Source organism: Ornithorhynchus anatinus, chromosome 1, assembly GCF_004115215.2.
Source record: "Ornithorhynchus anatinus isolate Pmale09 chromosome 1, mOrnAna1.pri.v4, whole genome shotgun sequence".
Classification (NCBI taxonomy): domain Eukaryota; kingdom Metazoa; phylum Chordata; class Mammalia; order Monotremata; family Ornithorhynchidae; genus Ornithorhynchus; species Ornithorhynchus anatinus.
In genome coordinates this window covers 39,781,454-39,802,642 of record NC_041728.1, presented here as the reverse complement: position 1 = coordinate 39,802,642, position 21,189 = coordinate 39,781,454, and the positions used below count along the sequence as shown (strand labels likewise).

At 45.3% G+C, this 21,189-nt stretch overlaps 1 protein-coding gene across 1 annotated transcript in view; it reads right to left on the bottom strand.

The window, feature by feature from the left end:
- The window catches only part of IFT43 (intraflagellar transport 43), a 90,975-nt gene that overhangs the window by 25,430 nt on the left and 44,356 nt on the right, over positions 1 to 21,189 (bottom strand). The window contains exons 4-5 of the mRNA XM_029059885.1: positions 3,863 to 3,895; positions 2,298 to 2,344 (exon numbers count right to left, since the gene is read on the bottom strand). Coding sequence (XP_028915718.1) covers positions 2,298 to 2,344; positions 3,863 to 3,895 — 80 coding nt within the window. The remainder of the gene's footprint in view (positions 1 to 2,297; positions 2,345 to 3,862; positions 3,896 to 21,189) is intronic.

Sequence of the window (21,189 nt, the reverse complement as noted above, 5' to 3'; positions counted from 1 at the left end):
CTGTTGGGAGCTGACAGTTCTAAAACAGAGAAATCACTACCCTTTCAGGATCAAGAAAAAGCTTTGTAAGGAAACAGGGAAAGAGACTGAGACACAATGAAAGAGACAGAGAGACAAAGAGAGAGAGAGATTTCAGGAGTTGCTTGAAGAGACTAATCTCCCGATCTTGACAAATCTGAAGATAACCACGTGTCTAGCCATTGGCGGGGAAGGCTAATACATGTAGGGAACTTTCCTCTAAAGAATTTTATATTTTCCTGAATATCTTGAGGGAAAGTCCCTGCCTCGAGGCCTTAAAACAACCTTCTGCATTTACTGTTTTTTTTAAGTACTTTCTATTCTCGATTTCATGAAAAACAGCATAATCAAATCTCTCACCAAACAATGCCCATTACTAGAAGACCCCAAGTTCAGCTTCGACACACATTCCTGCCCTCCAACTATCACAGGACAGGAGTGTGCACCTTGATGTGCTTCCCCATATGGAAGCTTTGAGCCCAACCTACACCATTCTCCTAAGAGCTTTGGTCTTTAGTATCACCTCCCTGATTTGTTAATGTCTGATGGTAGAATACCACGATGCCAACAGCAGATGCGTACGGAAGCCTGACCCAGATCTCCCACTGGACTTGTCCGCTGCTGACCATCACCGACCCCTTGCTGCTAGGGCCGGTGCTTCAAGGCTTTATGGATTCAGGAGACATACTGTCATGCTAAGGCCCAAGGGAGCTGACCCTCCTGTTCCCGCACCCTCCACTTCCACCCCCACCCACCGGTTCCCTCAGTATAGTTCCCAGAGAAGACGTCCAGTGTTGAAAGGTGGCTTGATGCGTATCGATTAGACTGTAAGCCTGTCGATTAGACTGTAAGCCCGTCAAAGGGCAGGGACTGTCTCTATCTGTTGCCGATTTGTACATTCCAAGCGCTTCGTATAGTGCTCTGCACATAGTAAGCGCTCAATAAATACTATTGAATGAATTCATGGCACGTTCTTGCCCTCCACGAACCAGGGCTGGAGCATGCATAGGGAAGGGGTTCCCAATAGGCATGTTTTAAACCCAGGCTAGAAAATGACTGTAAGCTCCCTTTACACAAGGTCATGGCTACCAACCCTATTACATTGTATTCTCCCAAATACTTAGTACAGTTCTCTGCACACAATAAGTGTTCCACAGATAAACACTGAATTTTCCAAAGACGAATAGTGTTCATTAAGCACTTACTGTGTGACAACACTGTTCTAAGCTCGGGGATACCTACAAGTTAATTAAATCAGACAAGTTAATGAAATTAAATTAAATCACGTGAGGCTCACAGGCTGAGTAGGAGGGAGAAGAGGGATTGAATCCCCACTTTACAGATGAGGAAATTGAGGCACAGAGAAGTTACGTGACTTGCCCAAGATCATACCGGAGAGGTGGAAGAAGCAGGATTAGAACCCAGGTCCTGCGATTCCCAGGTCAGGGCTCCTAAGCCATGATGTTCCTTAAGGCCTTTGATCATCCCTTTTGGTTGCCCCGGTTCTCATATTAGATAGTGGAACACAGTTAAGCTGTCAAGAGATGTGTATGGCAGCCTGTCCCCCAACACCCCTAGATATGGCCTTGCTGATATGGAATTTCTCTTCTACAAACACACACACACAAACTAGACCAGCTACTCTCCTCTGTATCACTCATCATCGGAGAATTCACCGAGCATCTACTGAGCATCTAGAAGCTGGGGAAACATTTAGAAGAAGTAAAAGGTAGGAGTCCCTGCCTCTGAGCTGTTTACAGTCTAATGGAGGAGGCAAACAGGCACAAATTGCCAAATGTACTATGGGTCGTTGTATAAGAGGACAGATATAAATGGTTAAAAAAACCCCTCACAAGTTAACACATAAAAATTTAACCAAAGATGTATAATCATGCATGAGTTTGGTAGGGATTAGAGGAGTGAGTGCAAGCCCTGGAAGTTGGGGGAAGAGCCAGGAGCTACAGCTTGGAGCGGGGGGCAACTTTAAGAAAGTTCTGAAGGTTGTCAGGAACATGGCTTAGTGGAGCAAAGGGGTCAGGGTGAACCACACTGGAGCAAAGGAGGGAACACACTGATGTGGAGATGCAAGCTTGTGTGCCAGGCACAGAGAGGGTGAGCGAGAATATAGCAGGAGAAGAGAGTGGTTTTGGCATTTTTTTTAACAAAGGGAGATGGCTGAGGGAGAGCCTTAAAAGCCAATGGTTAATGGTTACAGCTTCAGAAGAAACTGGAAGGTTGCTGTGGGATAGTCACTGGAAACTGACAAGGGGCAGACTTACCTCCCTCATCATCAGATCCTTCCAGGCTCTGCTGTCTCAGCCGGTGGCTACAGCAAGGCGGGGGAAAAAAATGGGTCAAGGAAAATTTCAAACACCAAAATGGCATATGGAAATAATTCCTTTTCTCCCCACTCCCTCTAAACACTCGCGTCCTCTGAATAGCCAAATGTCTTACGAGCCAATCATCCCCTTTGAAGGGCAAGGTCACAGAGTGTCATGGAACTAAGACTCTACCCTCCAAGTTTGATCAGGAATGCAGGAAAGATGCACTTTTCCCCACTTTCTTTTCATATGATAATAAAAGCCTCGGGAGAAAGCTGGAGGTCCCAAACTTGGGAATTAAGAACTGGAATTTCCACCCACGACCCCTTGGAGAATATACAATCAGGTCATTAGGGCCAGAACCTCCAGTAACTGGATGAGGCAGTTTGTGGGCTGATGTTTTAAGGCCTGGGCTCGCCCTTCTAGTCTCTGGGCAGCACCACCAAAGGCCAGGACACAACTGCCAGAATCCATACCCCAAGGTCCAGAGAGTAGCAGGATCCAAACACCAGGGCCAGGACTCATACCCCCAGTTCCGAAACAGAACCGGGAATATTCCCAGCTTCTGAATGTTGTTCGCTCCATGCCCAAAGCACTGGACTTCAACGAAAATGTCTATTATTTTTCAAGAGGCAAGGTCATCCCTGAGACCTCCAGTGGCTGCCCATCCATCTCTGCATCAAACAGAAACTCCTTACTTATGACTTTAAGACAGTCAATCATCTCCCTCCATCTTACCTTACCTTACCCAGAGCCACCCAAACTGCATATTTCAATCCTCTAACATTGAACTCGTCATTGAACATTTGAACTCGTCAGTCTTGCTGCCGACCTCTTCCCCATTCCACCCTTTGGCCTTGGATTCCCTTCCCCTTCAAATCCGACAGTCCGTCACTCTTCCCTCCTTCAAATTCCCCCTAGAATCACACTTCCTCCCAAGAGGCCTTCCCTAAGTCCTCATTTCCCTAACCCACCCTCCTCTCTATATCACCTATAAACATAGATCTGTAATAATGATAATAATTATAGTAATAATAATTCTGGTATTTGTTAAGAGTTTACTGTGTGCCAGGAACCGTACTAACCCCTGGGATGGATACGAGCAAACTGGTTGGGCACAGTCCCTGTCCCACATGGGGCTCACAATCTCAATCCCCATTTTACAGATGAGGAAACTGAGGTACACAGAAGTGAAATGACTTGCCCAGTTCACACTGCAGACAAATGGAGGAGCTGGGATTAGAACCTACAACCTTCTGACTCCTAGGCCTGTGCTCTATCCACTTGCCATTCTGCTTCTCTATTCCTTAAGCAATTCGATACTTACCCCACAGCATGCACTTACATACCCTTATATTACACGATTTCCCCCACCTGCAATTTATTTTAATGTCTGTCTCCTCTCTTCAGGGATTTTGTCTACCAAATCTATTGTACTGTACTGTATGCTCAAATACTTAGCATAGTGGTTTGCACACAGTAAGGGCTCAATAAATATGATTGATTGATTATGGAAAACTTACTCTTCTTCATCTTCATTTGTCCTCTTTCCTGACCTGAAATACAAGAAAAGATAGGGATAAGAAAACAGACCAGTGCCATGCCTGGAGTTCAGGCCCTTAACCTGGGAGGAAATAAAGATGACCTCTCTGTTCCCCAGAGCAGCTTCCAAATATTCCCGGGAGAGAAGAGTAATAGTAATAGTAATGGTACGTGTTAATTGCTAACAAAGTGCCCAGCACTTTTCTAAGTGCTGGGGTAACTACAAGGTTAGCAGGTTAGAATCAGAATGAGATGCTACTAACCCACTGAATAACTCAGATTTAGTGGTCGGGGGCGCTCCCGCTTGCCAGCCAGCAGGCATTAGACACGATCTCCACAGATCCAAAGAGACAAAGAGCACAAGGTAGAAGCTCTCTCTGTTTTGTGTTAATCCAATGCTATCTCTCTTTTTAGCTTTTCATTCACCCTGGGGCTGAACTGAATATTTTCCCCCCTAAGTCACGGATGAAGGGCAGCAATAGCAAGAATTTACAAAAGGCCAGGGTTCCAAGCTGCAAAAATAGCAGCCTCTATAACCAATCATGTTCACCTATTAATTCAACAGCAAAGCAGGGGCTGAGTCTGCCACTGAATTTCTAAGCTCTCTAGTCACCGGGGAAACTGAGGCAATTCTGAGGGAAGACGACCTAGCTGTGATCACCCAGGAAGTTATCGGCAGAGGAGTGACTTTTTCAGGGAAACAATGGCTCAGCAGGCCTAGCCCTTGAGTTTTTTAACTTAAACAGGGGCAGCAATATGAGCCACCCAACTATCCCCTTGCAGCCGACCTCTGGGGCCCAACCACATGGGAGAGAGTCTGCCCCATTCCCTTGCTCTATCGGCCTCTACTCCAGCCCAGTAAGGACTCGACCCATAGCAGGACGTGGAGGAGCCTACTGCCACGGCTGAAGCTGGATCTCCTTTAACTGCTGGTCTGAGCCATGAGGAGCCTGAAATCCTGCTGCTGTTTCTTTGGTGTTTATCACTACCTTACGCTTTAGGTTTGGCTTCATGTTTTTTTACGGGTCTGCTTTCGATCTTGACTACTGGGAAAACAGGGCAACACTGCCTCGTAAGCCACAGGCCCACACTGTGAAGGCAGAGACATTCTGGTCCTTTCATAGCCGAACTCCTCCGGGTCAAGAAGAGGTCTGTTTAAGACCACTTTTGGGGGCGCATGGCGTAGAATAGAGCCTTGGGCCCACTCTGGTCTTCTCAGACACTTCCACACAGAAGGATAAGATTAGAGAAGCAGCGTGGCTCAGTGGAAAGAGCCTGGGCTTCGGAGTCTGCCGACTTGTTCATTCCAAGCGCTTAGTACAGTGCTCTGCACATAGTAAGCGCTCAATAAATACTATTGAATGAATGAGTCAGAGGTCTTGGGTTCGAATCCCAGCTCTGCCATTTGTCAGCTGTGTGACTGTGGGCAAGTCACTTAACTTCTCTGTGCCTCAGTTATCTCATCTGTAAAACGGGGACTAACTGAGAGCCTCACGTGGGACAACCTGATTACCCTGTATCTACCCCAGTGCTTAGAACAGTGCTTTGGCCAAAGCATCACATTTGCATGCAAAGGACAATCATACACGTATGCATAATGAAACCTTCAGGGACAATCGTTATAGGGGTATACTGTTAGAATCTCTTTTTCGGGGCACCTTATTGTCATTGGTTTTCCAAGAACACATTGTTTGGGATCCTATCTCATCACTTATCATCAGGGTTGAAAATAATAATAATAACAACAATAATCGTATTTGTTAAGCGTTTACTATGTGTCAAGCACTGTACTAAGTGCTGGGGTAAATACGAGATAATCAGTTCCTATATGGGGTTCAGAGTCTAAGTAGGAGGGAGAACTGGTATTGACTGAATCCCCACTTTGCAGATGAGGGAACCGAAGCAGAGAGAAGTTAAGTGACCAAGGTCACAGGACAGACAAGTGGCAGAGCTGGGTGTCACTGATGGGATCATTTTATAAGCTGGCTATTGCGATTCTCCCAAGCGTTTACTACAGTGCTCTGTGCACAGTAAGCACTCGATAGATACAACTGAATGATTGTGGAAAATCCAGGTAACCCAAGTACGTAAAAGTTGGATCATTACACTAGACTCCCCAGTGGCACTGAAGCCTGATGCCCTGTGGGTGCCACACTCAACTGCGCTCTTCTATAGGGCAGTCTGGAATTCCTAATTCCATTTTCTTACTCTTTGTCTTTACTTGTGTCATTGGTTAGGCAGGATTCGGCAGGAGAGCAGGATTCAGTGACACCAGAGTTGATATCTGACCTTATTCATCAATGGTATTTATTGAGTGCAGTGGCGAGCCCTGGTTTTGCAATGAGCTTTCTGGGTGTAGGTTGGTATTTCAGTTTTTTCCCGGGCTCATCATCAGATCAGAGCGATTCACTATTCTGAAAAGCAACTCATAGTCATCCAGGCTGGGTGCTTCTAGAACACAGTCATTGGCTCATGGCAGCTTCCCAGTGACTGATTCAAAAATTTTGATGATGTTCTCGGCCTGCAGATTTGGGAAAGTTTAGATTCTAGCATCAACAGCCAGGCTCCCTGTTGCATCCAAGCATGACTGTAGGGAATATGTCGGACAAGGTCAATGAACGATTCAGCTTTATTCTACCAGTAACTGGGAAAGGATCAGCCAAGACACCTTTCAATTCTGTCATGAGTGGCTAGATCATCTTGGAGGAATTTAGGAAATCAGTAAATTTCTCCAGGTATCCAAAACGTGTTTACGGTGACATGGATGGAACGGGTCATTAAAAGCCACAGATCATTCTGTAGATTTTCTTTTATTTTCGAGCCTTCTCTCCACCAACTCTCTTCCCCTTTTTTAATTAACCGGAGATGCTTACAAGGATCAAAATCGCCTGATATGCATTTTGCCTCCTTTCCTTGCCCATACCCATTGCCTGTTGGAAATACTAATCAGCAGTGAAAAACCAAAAGCCCGAATGTTGAAGAGGAGGTGTAGGAGGAGAACGGAATATGGAAAATCCACAAAATGACCCATCGGCCCCTGCAGACTCACAGACTGGCTCTGCCGCCCATCTGAATGGCCCTAACTGTATTAACAGGAGTTAATAAAAATAACTGAGTGGGGGAGGTTTCTGGGGGCTGGAAAATATAAGCTCTCCTGCTCTCCACCCCAGCAAGCCCAGAAGTAATTCAGTTCCGATTAGGGATGCTTGTTCAATATTCAAAATGTAAAACATGGAGGTTGCTGAACCAGCACTTTGAAAAGTTAATTAAATGCCAGGCTTCTTTTTAAGAGCTACTCCATCACTTGCTGATTGCTTTGGCCATTTGGCAGAATGAAGTTTTAACTCGGTACAATGAGAGTAAATATTCTTCCCCACCTCCCACTCCCTGGAGAATGGGTGATGGGATTAAGACGCCGAGGCTTTTTGTCTCTGGCATGGGATGTCCCGGGCTCAGCCAAAAATTAAAAAAATAATAACAACAACAACAAAAAAGAGCCAAGCAGACTTGGGATAAGAAGGGGATTTTCCAGATTTCCCTTTCCAAATAACTTTGTGATTATCCAGTTGCTTCCTTCAGGAAATCAACCGGTTCTTCCAGGCGCTTAGACCAGTTCTCTGCGCACAGTAAGCACCCAACTGATGGAATGTGGGGCATAATATAATTTTATGTCACCCATACTAACCATTTAATGATAAGTTACTATGAAAAGAGGGAGACTGATTTTTTTTTATGGTATTTGTTAAGCACTATGTGCGAGGGACTGTACTAAACGCTGGGGTAGAAAAAGAGTAATGAGGTTGGACACAGTCCCTGTCCCATATGGGGCTCACAGTCTTAACTCCATTTTAAAGATGGGGTAACTGAGGCACAGAGAGGTGAAGTGACCTGCCCAAGGTCATACAGCAGACAAATGGTGGAGCCAGGATTAGAACCCGGGTCCTTTTGATGGCGAGGCCCGTGCTCTATCCACTAGGCCATACTGTTTCTCTACCTGGGATTAGATGATTGTGAGATAAAGCTGTACATGACTATGTTCCTGACTGGCAGCATTATACGGGTAGTTCCATTATACAGCAGTTCTCGTGGTGGGGAAGGGGCTCACATTATTGTACCCATCCCCTTAACCAACAGAAGCAGCGTGGCCTAGCATGGGCCTAGGAGTCGGAAGGACCGGGGTTCTAACCCTGGCTCTGCCACTTGTCTGCTCTGTAACTTTGAGCAAGCCACTTCACTTTTCTGTACCTCAGTTACCTCACTAGCAAAATGGGGATTGAGACTGTGAGCCCCATGTGGGACAGGGACTGTGTCCAAGCTGATGACTTTGCAACTACCCCAGTGCTTAGAACAGTGCCCGTCACATAGTAAGCGCTGAATAAACACCATAACATGAAAACAAAAACAAAACAAAACACCATGCGTACACACAACCATCTCTCTTCCTACTCCACATCTGCTTGCAAGTTTCTTGTAAGCAAACATGTGCGCATTGCGAAAGGAACTTGATTATCTTGTATCTACCCCGCTGCTTAATACTTAACGTAGCAAGCGCTTAACCAATGCCCCAATTATTATTATTATTATTCACAGTACTTAATTCTTCAAAACTGTTCTACCCGAATCACATAATCAAAACACACGTTATAGCAGCACAGACTCCACCTACTATTGGTTTTATGAGAAACATAACAGAAGGGTATAAAAATTTAAGAAAGACAAGTTACCGTGTTTTCCTGGGGAGGAGAGGAGACATTTCAGATATTCACGGAAGACATCGCTATCAAGAAAGTACTACATCCTTTCAATGAGAGAGAGAGGCATCTGATCTTTCTTTGAACAAAGGGATTTGCCCATTTTAAAAACTGCAACAATGCAGATTCATTCCCCCAAGAACTTCCCTTTGGATATAAATTCTTGATTTTTGCAATTGTTATTGTGCATAATTATGATGTACCTTCTTTATCATGGAAGCTACAAATGCAGGAACATCCCCAATGTCTGTATCTGGGATTGAGTGACAGTGAGGTTTAAAGCAGGATTAATTGTCCGGGATCATCATGATGTGAAGTGCTTTTTTTTTTTTTTTCTGTGATAAAAGCCTCAGAACTATTGACTTCTGGGTCTGAGCCTGACTGTCTGACTGTGCGGGGAAGAGAAGAGGGGCAACGAGCAAGGGAATGGAGGGGGTTGGGAGGAGCGATGAGATTGATTTCTTAATAATAACGGTTTGGGATCCCGATTCGGGGGGCTTCTGTAGTGGTCTGCTTTTCAAAAAAAGCCTCGGCTCTCCACTTACATTCTCCCTCCTGAGGTGCTTCCTCTCCTACCATAATTACCGATATTAATTAAGTGCTTACTACCACTTCTAACAATGGCTGTGGCATCTGTTCAGTGCTTATTATATGGCAAGAGCTGGGGTAGGTGTAACATACTCAGATCAGAAAAAGTCTCAGTCCCACCCAGGGTTAACAGTCTAAGAGGGAGGGAAAACTTGTCCTTCATCCTCATTTTACCACCGAAGAAACTGAGGCACAGAGAAGTTGAATGATTTGCCCTTGGCCACACGGGAGACGGATGGTGGAGCCAGGAATAGAATCCAGGTTTCCTGACTCTGGGTCCCGTCCTCTAAGCACCAGACCATTCATTCTGCTTTCCATGTGTTCATCACTTCTCCCACGGCCCGAGAGGCCTGAACCCCCTAGCCTTGAAAGCAAGAGAATCCTGATTTTGTTCCTGCTGCTGAAAACAGGGCAAAATGTCCCCTTTGCGTGGCTCATTCCTCCCCTCTTTCCTTTCTCTACTCTGCCCAAATCAATCCCCTCGGAGTGCCATTTCCAAATCAGGCTGGCATGTGGAAGACCATTACTTGTTCAGTGAGGTCAGGTTATTTTCCTCCTGGCGGATTCCACTCTAGATTCCACTCTGGTGTTGGAAGAATGATTTTCCCAATTGACTGCCACTTTCCATTTTCGGGGTCCTGAATGGAAACAGGAGGGCCTGAACCTAGCTCTGAAGAGCACCTGACAAATGACTGCTTCACATTCCCCCCTGAAATTGCAGGTTACAATTTCTATCTGTCCTTCCGCTCCCGGAGACCCATACCTGCTCCAAAGGCCAATCAATATATCAGACTGAAAAAGCAATTCCTACAGGAAGAACCCTGGGCTCTGCCTCAGTGGCAGGCTGGGTTTCACCCCACCAGTAAGAACACAGCAGTCTCCTTGAAGGAAACTTAAAAAAATATGTAACAAAATAATAAAATCAGGATTCCTGCTAGCCGGCCACCGTGCTTTGTCGGAAGCTCTCGCAGGTTACGTGCTGAAGGGTGAAAGGCAGTTCTAATGTAGACATCATCTCTGTTAAACTGTTTCTCTCTCGTTTAATGGAATACCACGGAGATCTAAATGGAGATAAAGTACCACGGCTCAGAGAACAGCGAGGATGCTATCTTTATGCAGCATGGCAATGTTCAGTGGTTAATTAGACACCGTTAACCTATTTTAGCAGGGGACATAACTGGGATAAATGGGGAGAGATGTCCTTGAAATCTTTTTATGTCCACAGTGCATGTAGGATCCCAGATTCACCTCCTTGGTGCAGGACAGAGCATACATAAAATACGCCCACGAATAAGGCGGCCGGGCTGAATTTTATACAGGTTTGGCTACTGTGGCACCTCGCCAATCCCCTACAGAAATCTGGACGTCGCTCTTCTGCATAATGGGCACAACTCGAGGAGCTACTCTAGCAACTTGTTGCAGAGGAAATGAAGAAAAATGAAAGAAATTATTCCATAGCACTCATTCAAAATCCATAAAGTGGTTTTTGCATTCGACAGCCATCGATTTCGGTTCACTGGGGCAAGGGAGCATGACGAGGAAGAAGCGCTGTCGGCCACCATGTTCATTTTGAATGCTTCTGTTTAAAACGATCTGTCGAGCCAATATCGTCCCCAAGCTTCTCAGCCAGGAATCTCCAAAGCCGGAGATCACCGTACTACTCTCCTTACCGCTCGAGAATTGTAGGCAGATTGGAAATATCATCCTTCGTTCACTAGTAAAGTGACTAAATGGGAAGGCTGCTCATCTCAAGTGACTTCTCAGCGGCCAAGCCAGAAATAAGATTTCAGCTCCAGACTGCTGCATGGGAAGGACTTTCCCAACCGAGTACCAAAATCCAAAACCAGAGAGGATTTGGTATTTTCGTTTGGGGCTAAAACAACCACCTAACAACAGCTTTTAGGCAAGCCACGTGATCCCTACGCCTTATTCACTTTACCTATAAAACTCGGCAGAGGCGTACACCTGACTAGCAGCCAGCTGCTTCATCTGACCTTAGTTTTCCTGGCAAAGTCAAGCTCCCTTCAGTTAAATCTCATCTGTAGACTGAATTCTTTCTTCCCTCCCTTGTTTTGAGGCATTTGAGTCCCTTCCATCTATTTCCAGGTGTGTTTACTGAATTTCTCTCCCCTTCCTGGAGGCTGAGGGAGGCTTCTCCAGCCCTACAATTCTCTCTGGCCTCTGACCCAGCCCAACTCCCCTTGCACAGTTCCTTCGGAAGGACGGATAAAAGTTTGAGGCTATTAAACTTTTCCTTCCACCTAAAGCTAATCAGTGCATCAACAGGCCATTACTAAGTCAAGTTTGCCCCCTGCTGGCCGTACCCAAAGTAAGATCTGGGCAGCGACCCAAGTCGCAATGACAATCTGCTACCCACACTTCTATGTTTGGAGTCTTCAGATTTTGGGTGGGTGGGTTGCTCTTCGTTGAACTCCTATACCCATCACATCAGCCAGGTTTCACTGAACTCCTTTATCTCTTTAGGCTGTGCCGCTGCCTGTCTAGCACCGCGCCCGGTCTGCTTGGTGGTGCCGACTACCGGAGTCTCCACTTTGAAGATTTTCTCTGTGTTCACGTACGGTGAGGACGCTATAGCTTCAGAGTTAATAATGCTGGTATTTGTTAAGCGCTTACTATGTGCAGAGCACTGTTCTAAGTGCGGGGGTAGATACAGGGTCATCAGGTTGTCCCACGTGAGGCTCACTGTTAATCCCCATTTTACAGATGAGGGAACTGAGGCACAGAGAAGTTAAGTGACTTGCCCATGGTCACACGGCTGACAAGCGGCAGAGCCGGGATTCGAACCCATGACCTCTGACTCCCAAGCCCGGGCCCTTTCCACTGAGCCACGCTGCTTCTCTTCGCCATGCTGCGTTGTGAAATGCATCCACTGTAGAGTCTCTCATACCACATCTACTACTAAAACATGCTCATTTTTCCTCAGAAACACCTCATGGATCCCTCACCTTCTCTCCACTCATGCACTTCCCTGGTTTAAATGCCCATCCTGTCAAAGTTGGAATATTATATCGGCCTCCTCGCTGGTTTCCCTGCCTCCAGGCTCTTCCCTCTTCAATCCACAGTCCCCACTGTTGCCTGAATCATCTTACTGAAATGTCACTCAGCACATCTCCCACTTCTTACAAACCTCCACCTCCAAATGTTAACTCCTCCGTCGACATCAAGCAACTGGCTACCCACCTCTGTCGACATCTACCCGCTGGCTTCGAGGCTCTGTCACAGCTCTCTCCTCCTTAGCCACTGGTTCTCCTCACCTGCTGCTCCCTGGCTTGCGATCCTCACTAGTCCTAACCCACCTCCCGACAGGGTACGGTTCTTGCATTATCCACCTCCAGCCCCTCGGTCACATTGTTCCCTTCCAGCCCAATTCCACCAGATCTCAACCGTCCCCACCTTCAGAGCTCTCCTAAAATCCTACCTTCCCAGACTAATTATTGACACCCGGAATCTCACTGATACTTCACTTAAAGATTTATTCATTTTATTCAATCCTAATATTTGCGTAGATAGATATATTTGACTGAATATTCTGGTTTATTTAATTCTGAATGCACAGTTTGTGGATATTACTGTCTCCCCCTTTTCAGTGTCAGCTCACTGTGGTCAGGGAACTTATCTCGTGCTTCTTTTGTGTTTTCCAAGTGCACAGTAGAGTGTACTGCACTCAGAAGATGATCAACATTTAATACTACTACTAGAACCGATTCAGCCTTGCCCGGAGGACCCGTGAGATGTAAAGTGGATGGGTTGGGGGGTTTGTTAAGGTCTTGATAGTCCAGGAAAATTTCTAGATTCAGGACGGCCCATTATTTTCTCTACTCTTCAGGTTTTATGGTTTCCCTGATTATCCTGTTTCCAAGTAAATTCATCTGAACGATGTATGTGTGTGGGGTGGAGGCTGAGGGAGGAGGGGAGAGGGGGTGATGATGAGGATGCGTGGGAGAATCTAGTCAAACCAGCAGATATGGCTGAAATGACCAATGCGTGACTGTAAAGACCATCGCTTGCTGATTTTTTAAATACATGGTTGAGGTGATTCAGTAGAATCCTACCCAAAAAGCTCTCTTGACGATCAGGTTTAGGGCGGCGCCTGTTAAATCTTGTGACATTTCCTCACAATTCCATATGCTGAAGAGAAACCTGTATAGACATCCAAGTAACAAGACTCTCCCCGTGCTTATAGATTTCTGTGGGAATGCCATTACAACTGGGTGCGCTAATCTTTTTTGTGGCTTTAACTATGGTGTGGGGTTGGAGCTGAGAACATGCTTAAAGGAAATAATCTGCCTACTTAAAGCTGAAGATTACCTATTGTAACCTGTTGGAAGCCAGTGCTTTTGTATGTCATCAGGAAAGAAGTCTATGGATCTTACCTACTCCACCCACTCCTCCAAGTGCCCAATTTCCATTCACTTCCACATCAAAAAGAAACTTCTTCCATCGCTTTAAGAACCCCAATCAGCTCTCCCTCACTTATCTTGCCTCGCTTATCTCCTATTACAACCCTACCCACTTACTTCACCCTCTAATGCCTACTTATGACTATGTGCAGACAGTGCTCTGCACATAGTAAGCGCTCAATAAATACTATTAAATACTATTGAATGAATACTTACTTATTTTGATGCCTCCCTCCTTCTAGACTGGTGAGCCTGTTGTGGGCAGCGACTGTGTCTGTTGCTGAACTGTACTTTCCAAGCACTTAGTATAGTGCTCTGCACACAGTACGCACTCAATAAATACGATTGGATGAATGAATGAACTTACTCTCCATACCTTGATCTCATCTATCCCACTGCCACCCCCTTGTCCATGTTCTCCCTCTGGCCTGGAAGTCCCTCCCCCTTGATATCAGGCAGACCACCTCTCCCCCTCTTCAAAGCCCTTTTGAAATCACATCTCCTCCAAGAGGTCTTCCCTGACTGAGCCTTCATTTCCCCTGTTTGTTCTTCTTTCTTCTTCACTTATGCATTTGAATCTGTACCAGTTAAACACTTCAGATCCTCTCCACCCTTAGCCCCACAGCAGCATGGCCTACTGGATAGAGCACGGGCCTGGGAGTCAGAAGGACCTGGGTTCTACTCCTGGCTCCTCCACTTGTCTGCTGTGTGATCTTGGGCAAGTCACTTTACTTCTCTGTGCCTCAGTTACCTTGTCTATAAAATGGGGATTCAGACTGTGAGCCCCACCTGGGACAGGGACTGTGTCCTATCCAAATTGCTTATACCTGCACCAGTGCTTAGTACACTGCCTTACACATAGTAAACGCTTAACAAATACAACAATTATTAAATCCTTATACCCTGTCATTCCCCCTCTCTGTATTTATTTCAGTGTCTGTCTCCCTCTCAAAACTGTAAACTCCTGGTGGGCAGGGACTGTGATTACCAACTCTGTTGTACTGAGTTACCTCAAGTTCTTAATTCAATGCTCTGCACACAGTTAGTGCTCAATAAATACCACTCATTGATTGAAAACTAATGTGGATGAAGTGGTGATAGGGAAGAGGGTTAAATATCACACATGCTGATAATTTGAATAAGATACGAATAAGACACATTGCTAACTCAGGTGGCTGGATATACGAATGACCATAATGCTTACAACAAAGAGTCATCATGGGGACTGAGAAAAAAATACCAGAAAAACTGCTATTAGGATAGATGATAAGTTCAAGTAAGCAGATAGGCAAAAGGAAGACGGCTTCCCTAAAAATCAGTGTTCCTTTACATACCATTATGAACAATCCAGTTTTAATGGGGAGAAAATCAATCAATTGAAAGAACTTAATAAGTGTTCACTGTCTGCAGACCTCGATGCACAGCGGAAGGAGCAACACTGGAGGAGTGAGAAGATGTGTGCAGAATAAGACTGTAGAAAACTAATCCAGGCAGCAGAGTAAAATATGGACTAGAATTGGGAGAGAGTGGAGGCAGGGAGGTCAATGAGGCGGCTGACACAATCATCAAGCCGTGATATACGGCAAGGACCTAGATCAGGGCGGTAGATGTTTGGCTGGAGAGGAAAGGGCAGATTTTAGAAATATTATGGTACAAGAACTAAGCAGATATGACAGCAGACTTAATATAAAAGATGGAAAGAAATGGCAGAGTCAAGGATATTAACGAAGTTAAGGGCTTGACAGGCAAGGAAGATCCCGTTGTTTTTAATTGTGACGAAAAAGCTAGGATATCTGAGGGAAGGCGAGGAGTTCAATTTTGGACAGAGTGAGCTGGAGGTGCTTATGCAACATCTTCACAGGCAAGAGGAAATGTGATCTCAATTTCCATAGAAGTTGTAATTGAAACCCTGGGAGTGGATGAGGGAGTGAGTTTAGACTGCAAAATCAAGAGGACTCAGAGTAGAGTCCTTTAAGGTACTCACATATAGGGAGCGGGAGGTCGAGAAAGAGCTGGTGAATAAGACTAAGAAGGATTGGCCAGAGTGTAAGAGAAAAGAGAACTGTGTCAGGAAAAGAACAAGGTTAGGTATTTTTCCAGGAGAAGAGAGTGGTCCACCAGGTCAAAGGCAGTCAGCAAGTTGAGGAAAATTATGACAGAGTAATCTCTGCTAGATTTTGCAAGGAGGAAGTAACTGATCAATCAATCAATCAAATTTATTGTATATGTATATGTATGTGTATATATATTCATGAATGTGTGTGTGTGTGTGTGTGTGTACCCATTCTGAGGAGTTATCAGGGGCAATAGCTGGATGGCGCACTGAGATCCAGTGAAGGTTTGTATTGGAATTAGGAAGTTGCAGGTTTACTTGAAAGCAGAAAGAAAGGAGGCATTGGAGAGGGAATGGTTGAAGGAGGCAATCAGGGAGGGAAGAAGAGTGGGCAAATGTGATTTTAGGTAAGAAACAGAGTCAGAGACACAGATAGAGGGGGTGGATTTTGAACACAGGAGGAAGACAGCCTGTTAAGAGAGGGCCGAGAAGGATGAGGGAGGTGGGAGGGAGTTTCTGACGGCTTTGATTTCGTCAAAGTAGTTGGCAAGGTCAATGAGGTGAGAGAGGGGAGTTGGGGCACTGGGGGTTTCAGCAGGGAGGTAAAAGTCATGAACAGTTGATGGGAGCAATGGGCATGGGAGCTGATAAGGGAGAAGTAGTTTTGTTGAGCAGAAGAGAGAGCAGTGAGAGAGAGCAATTATAAAATCAGGTGAGGATGCATTTGAAGTAGCCATACACAGCTTCCAGAATGAGGTCCTGCGTGACCACAGCTTCTAGGTGAATCTCACGGTAATCAATCAGTAGTATCTACGCAAACAGAAAGCAACACAATTCAGGAGATGCAGCATATTGCCGAAGACTGCATACACATTGGCCTCATTGCCCAGCCAGGGAATGATAGCACTCCTCACCCTAGCCTGGGCTTCCATGTGGAAGGGAAATAAAGCATGGGACGTACTGGTCAGTATGCTCTACTTGTGCAGTTGGCACCCTTAAGTCAGAAAACACTGACTTAATCCTTACAGAATTAACACTACAAGCTGCACTTCCTTGGCAAATCTGAGGGAAGGAACTCCAGCATGGGAGCATAGATTAAGATTAAATTTCACTGGGACAGCTGAGTGATACGGCAAGGAGTGCTGCAGGTCAGGAGTGTCTTTAATATTAGAGTTAGATGTGGGAATTGCATTCCAAGACTATGTTAATACCAAGCCATCACTCTTTTATGAATCACTTTCAACCCAAACTGCTCTCAGTCGCTTTCTTAATAAAATGATACTGAGAGAAAAGAAAAAGTTATGAAGTTCACAGATACGTTTTATTTCTGAGAGACAGAATGCATCAAAAGGAGAACAAGGAGAGCATGGATGTTGGCAGAATGTTAACCAGTGGCTGCCTTCCCTAATCACTCCCTCTTGGCTTTCAGTTACTCACACAGAAAGTCAAGCTCCTCTTAGCAGGGGTTGGCTGGCTCGACGGACTCCGAACTTTTTTCCTTTAAAAACTTTTTGCTCAGTTGGATTGCCTCATGCGATCAACATCTCGCTTGTGTCAAGGTCCCTGAGGACAGCAGTCCAAGTAAATGGCATGATTTGAATAGTCGCTTTACCACATAAAGAGTACAGTGCCCGGCGTTTTGCCTTACTGGACATAACATGTTTAGCTCTTGTAATTTTAGAAGGGGAAATGGAATCTTCCAGCAGGAAGTCCTTGGACAAGAGGAGTTCCTTTCTATTCCCCCTTTATTCACTCTCCCTGGTGTTCTCCTACTTTTGACTTCCATCTCTATATTGACCACCCTCTTAAATCCTCTGTTTTCCCTGCCATGCCCTCACATGGGTTATACAGTACAGTGAATAAGAAGTCCTGAGCCTTCAAGTCTGGGAGCCTAGGCAGAGCAATTGATTATAGTGCTAGTGGCTTGCACAGTACCACTCACACTCTCTCTTCCCTGCCAATCATGTTTACGCAGTGGCGTATGGTGCAACAAGTCAGTCAGTAGTATTTATTGAGCACTTTCTGTGTATAAAGAACTGTACTGAGTGCTGTACTAAGTCACAATTCCTGCCCACAATGGACAAGTGTTGAGGCAAGCATGGGGATGGCATATTGATAAGGGTATGTGGGGTTTCGCTCTGACCTCCCTTCCTCCTCTCTCGCCCCGCTCCAGTCTATTCTTCACTCCGCTGCCCGGCTCATCTTCCTGCAGAAACGATCTGGGCATGTCATTCCCCTTCTTGAACAACTCCAGTGGTTGCCTATCAACCTCCGCTCCAAACAAAAACTCCTCACTCTAGGCTTCAAGGCTCTCCATCACCTTGCCCCTTCCTACCTCTCCTCCCTTCTCTCTTTCTACCACCCACCCCTCACGCTCCGCTCCTCCGCCGTCCACCTCCTCACCGTCCCTCGGTCTCGCCCATCCCGCCGTCGACCCCTGGGCCACGTCCTCTCGCGGTCCTGGAACGCCCTCCCTCCTTACCTCCGCCAAACTGATTCTCTTCCCCTCTTCAAAACCCTACTTAAAACTCACCTCCTCCAAGAGGCCTTCCCAGACTGAGCTCCTCTTCCCCCTCTACTCCCTCTGCCACCCCCGCTTTACCTCTCCGCAGCTAAACCCTCTTTTTCCCCTTTTCCCTCTGCTCCTCCACCTCTCCCTTCCCCCACAGCACTGTACTCATCCGCTCAACTGTATATATTTCCATTGCCCTATTTATTTTGTTAATGAATTGTACATCGCCTTGATTCTATTTAGTTGCCATTGTTTTTACGAGATGTGCTTCCCCTTGACTCTATTTATTGCCATTGTTCTTGTCTGTCCATCTCCCCCGATTAGACTGTAAGCCCGTCAAACGGCAGGGACTGTCTCTATCTGTTGCGGACTTGTTCATCCCAAGCGCTTAGTACAGTGCTCTGCACATAGTAAGCGCTCAATAAACACTATTGAATGAATGAATGAATGGTTTTTGCCCATCCAAGTTGGCTTCGGATGCAACTGGGATTAGAAGCCAGGTGGGTCTCCTGATTTCCAGATCAGTGCTTTTTGTAGTGTAATAACATCTCCTCCAAGATAAGTTCCCCAATGTCTTACTTGTTATTTTCCCTACTCTCTCACTTCTGCACCACCTATTCACTTGGATTTGAATCCTTTAAGCACTTACTTGATTTATACCCCACCTCCAGCCCCACATGATTTATGTACATATCCGTTTTTTATTGATTTATATCGTCTCTCTCACACTCTGAACTCCTTGGGGGCAGGTAACGCGTCTACCAATTCGGTTGTATTGTACTCTCCCATGCGCTCAATAAATACCACTGATTGATAGATGGAAAACTCAAATATCTATTGCATTTAATGGCTTCAATATCCATTCATTCAATCATATCTATGGAGAGCTTACTGTGTGCAAAGCACCGTACTGAGCACTTGGGAAAGTACAATACAACAATAGACGGGCACATTCCCTGCCCACAACAAGCTTACAGTCTAGAGGGGAAAGACAGACATCAATACAGATAAAGTACAGATATGTACATAAGTGCTGTAAGGCTGGGAGGGGGAAGAATAAGGGAAAAAGTCAGGGCGGTGTAGAAAGGAGTGGGAGAAGAGGAAAGGATGGGGCTAGTCTGGGAAGGCCTCTTGGAGGAGCTGTGTCTTCAATAAGGCTTTGAACACAAGAAGAGTAATTAACTGTCAGATTTGAGGGGGGAGGGTGCTCCAGGCCAGAGGCAGGACATAGGTGAGGGGTCAGTCTCTCCAAATACTTCAAATCTGACGTAGAAAAGAAAATAACTCGAGATGATTTCGTGACGTCTTTCCTCAAGGTCTCTATTATAGAAGGCAATATAATCTCTCTCTTCCTTAAGGATGCAGCCATGGCTCTCTCCCAATCGTTCTCAAACCCTGCCATTTCTTCTGACACATCTCCCTTTCATATCAGATCCACCACAAAAATAGTATTTGAGTAACTAATTTTAACTTTCACAATCTTCTTCTCATGCTTTCCTTATTTATCATCTTTCCTTTTTCTAGTTTATCAGCTAAAATCAGCATCTTTTCCCTGTTCTACTATCATCTTCCTTATCTCGGAAAGCTCCACTGTTTCCAGTAGGCCAAAATTTAACCTTTAGTTCTTGTATTCAAAGTTCTCCTGCCTCTCTTACTCCTCCATTCTTTCTTCTTCCCCTCCTCTCTTCCTCTACCCTCCTTTCGTTCTTCTTTTTGATCCTTTGGTCTCCCTATGTTCACTTTAGCTTCATGTATTTTTTGATATTGGTCTTTTCTACCAGAAAATCCTCCAACTTCTCTTTTAAAAGTCAAACAACACACCTCTCTAATTCTTTATATCCCTGTCATTCTAGAAGATGGTGCCTAGTTAATAATAATAACAGTAATTGTGGTATTTTTAAGAAATTACTATATGCCAGGAATTATTCTAAGTGATGGAGTAAATATGAGATATTCGGGTTGGACACAGTCCCTGTCTCACACAGAGCTCACAGTCTTAATCCCCATTTCACAGATGAGGGAACTGAGGCACAGAGAAGTTAAGTGACTTGCCCGAGGTCACACGGCAGAGAAGTGACAGAACCAGGATTGGAACCCATGTCTTTCTGACTCCCAGGCCCTATCCACTGGGCTACGCTGCTTCTCGACCTTGGTACAGAAAAGGATGGCAAACTAAGAGATATGAGCTTTCCTATCCATGAGGACCCTCAAAGAATAGTCTCATCATCATCATCATTATCACCATCATCTGGAAACAGCATTTACATAGAAGCATTTGAGGGATTGCCACTAGACATATTTTGGTCTAGTGGAAAGAGCACAGGCCTGTGAATCAGAGGACCTGGGTTCTAATTCCAGCTCTGCCTTTTGCTTGCTGGATGGCACTGAATATGTCACAAGTTCCCTGTGCCTCAGCTTCCCCACCTGTAAAAGGAGGAATAGCTGTTCTGCCTCCCCTTTAGGCTATGAGCACCATGTGGGACAGGGACTATGTCCGATATGATTATCTTGTACCTACCCCAGCGCTTAGTATGGTGTTTAGCTCACAGTAAGTGCTTAACAAATACTACCAAGATTATTGTTATGATTATTTTTGCATTACATGATTCAAAGGACAGTCTTTGAATATGCACAATTCAGCTGGGACTATGGATCCTGCATTAGCTTTTTCAGCCACACAAACACATCCATAGGTGAATTTCACATCAGTGATATCTTCTTTGAGCACGAAAGACATCTCTCTCTCTCTCTGTATATATATATATATATTACACCATTACCATGGAGGCCAAGGAGGGTGACCATCTTTCTGCTCTTCCAAGCTATCTGTTGTCAGTGTTGAAGTCAGAATACTTGACCGAGAGACTCCTGGTCTACTTGGCAATTCTATTTCTCATTCTCATGATCTTATGACATTCTTTTGTTAAGGATATTTTGTATAGTGCAATATGAATACAGAAGTAGTGAGAACAAGAATGGGCTT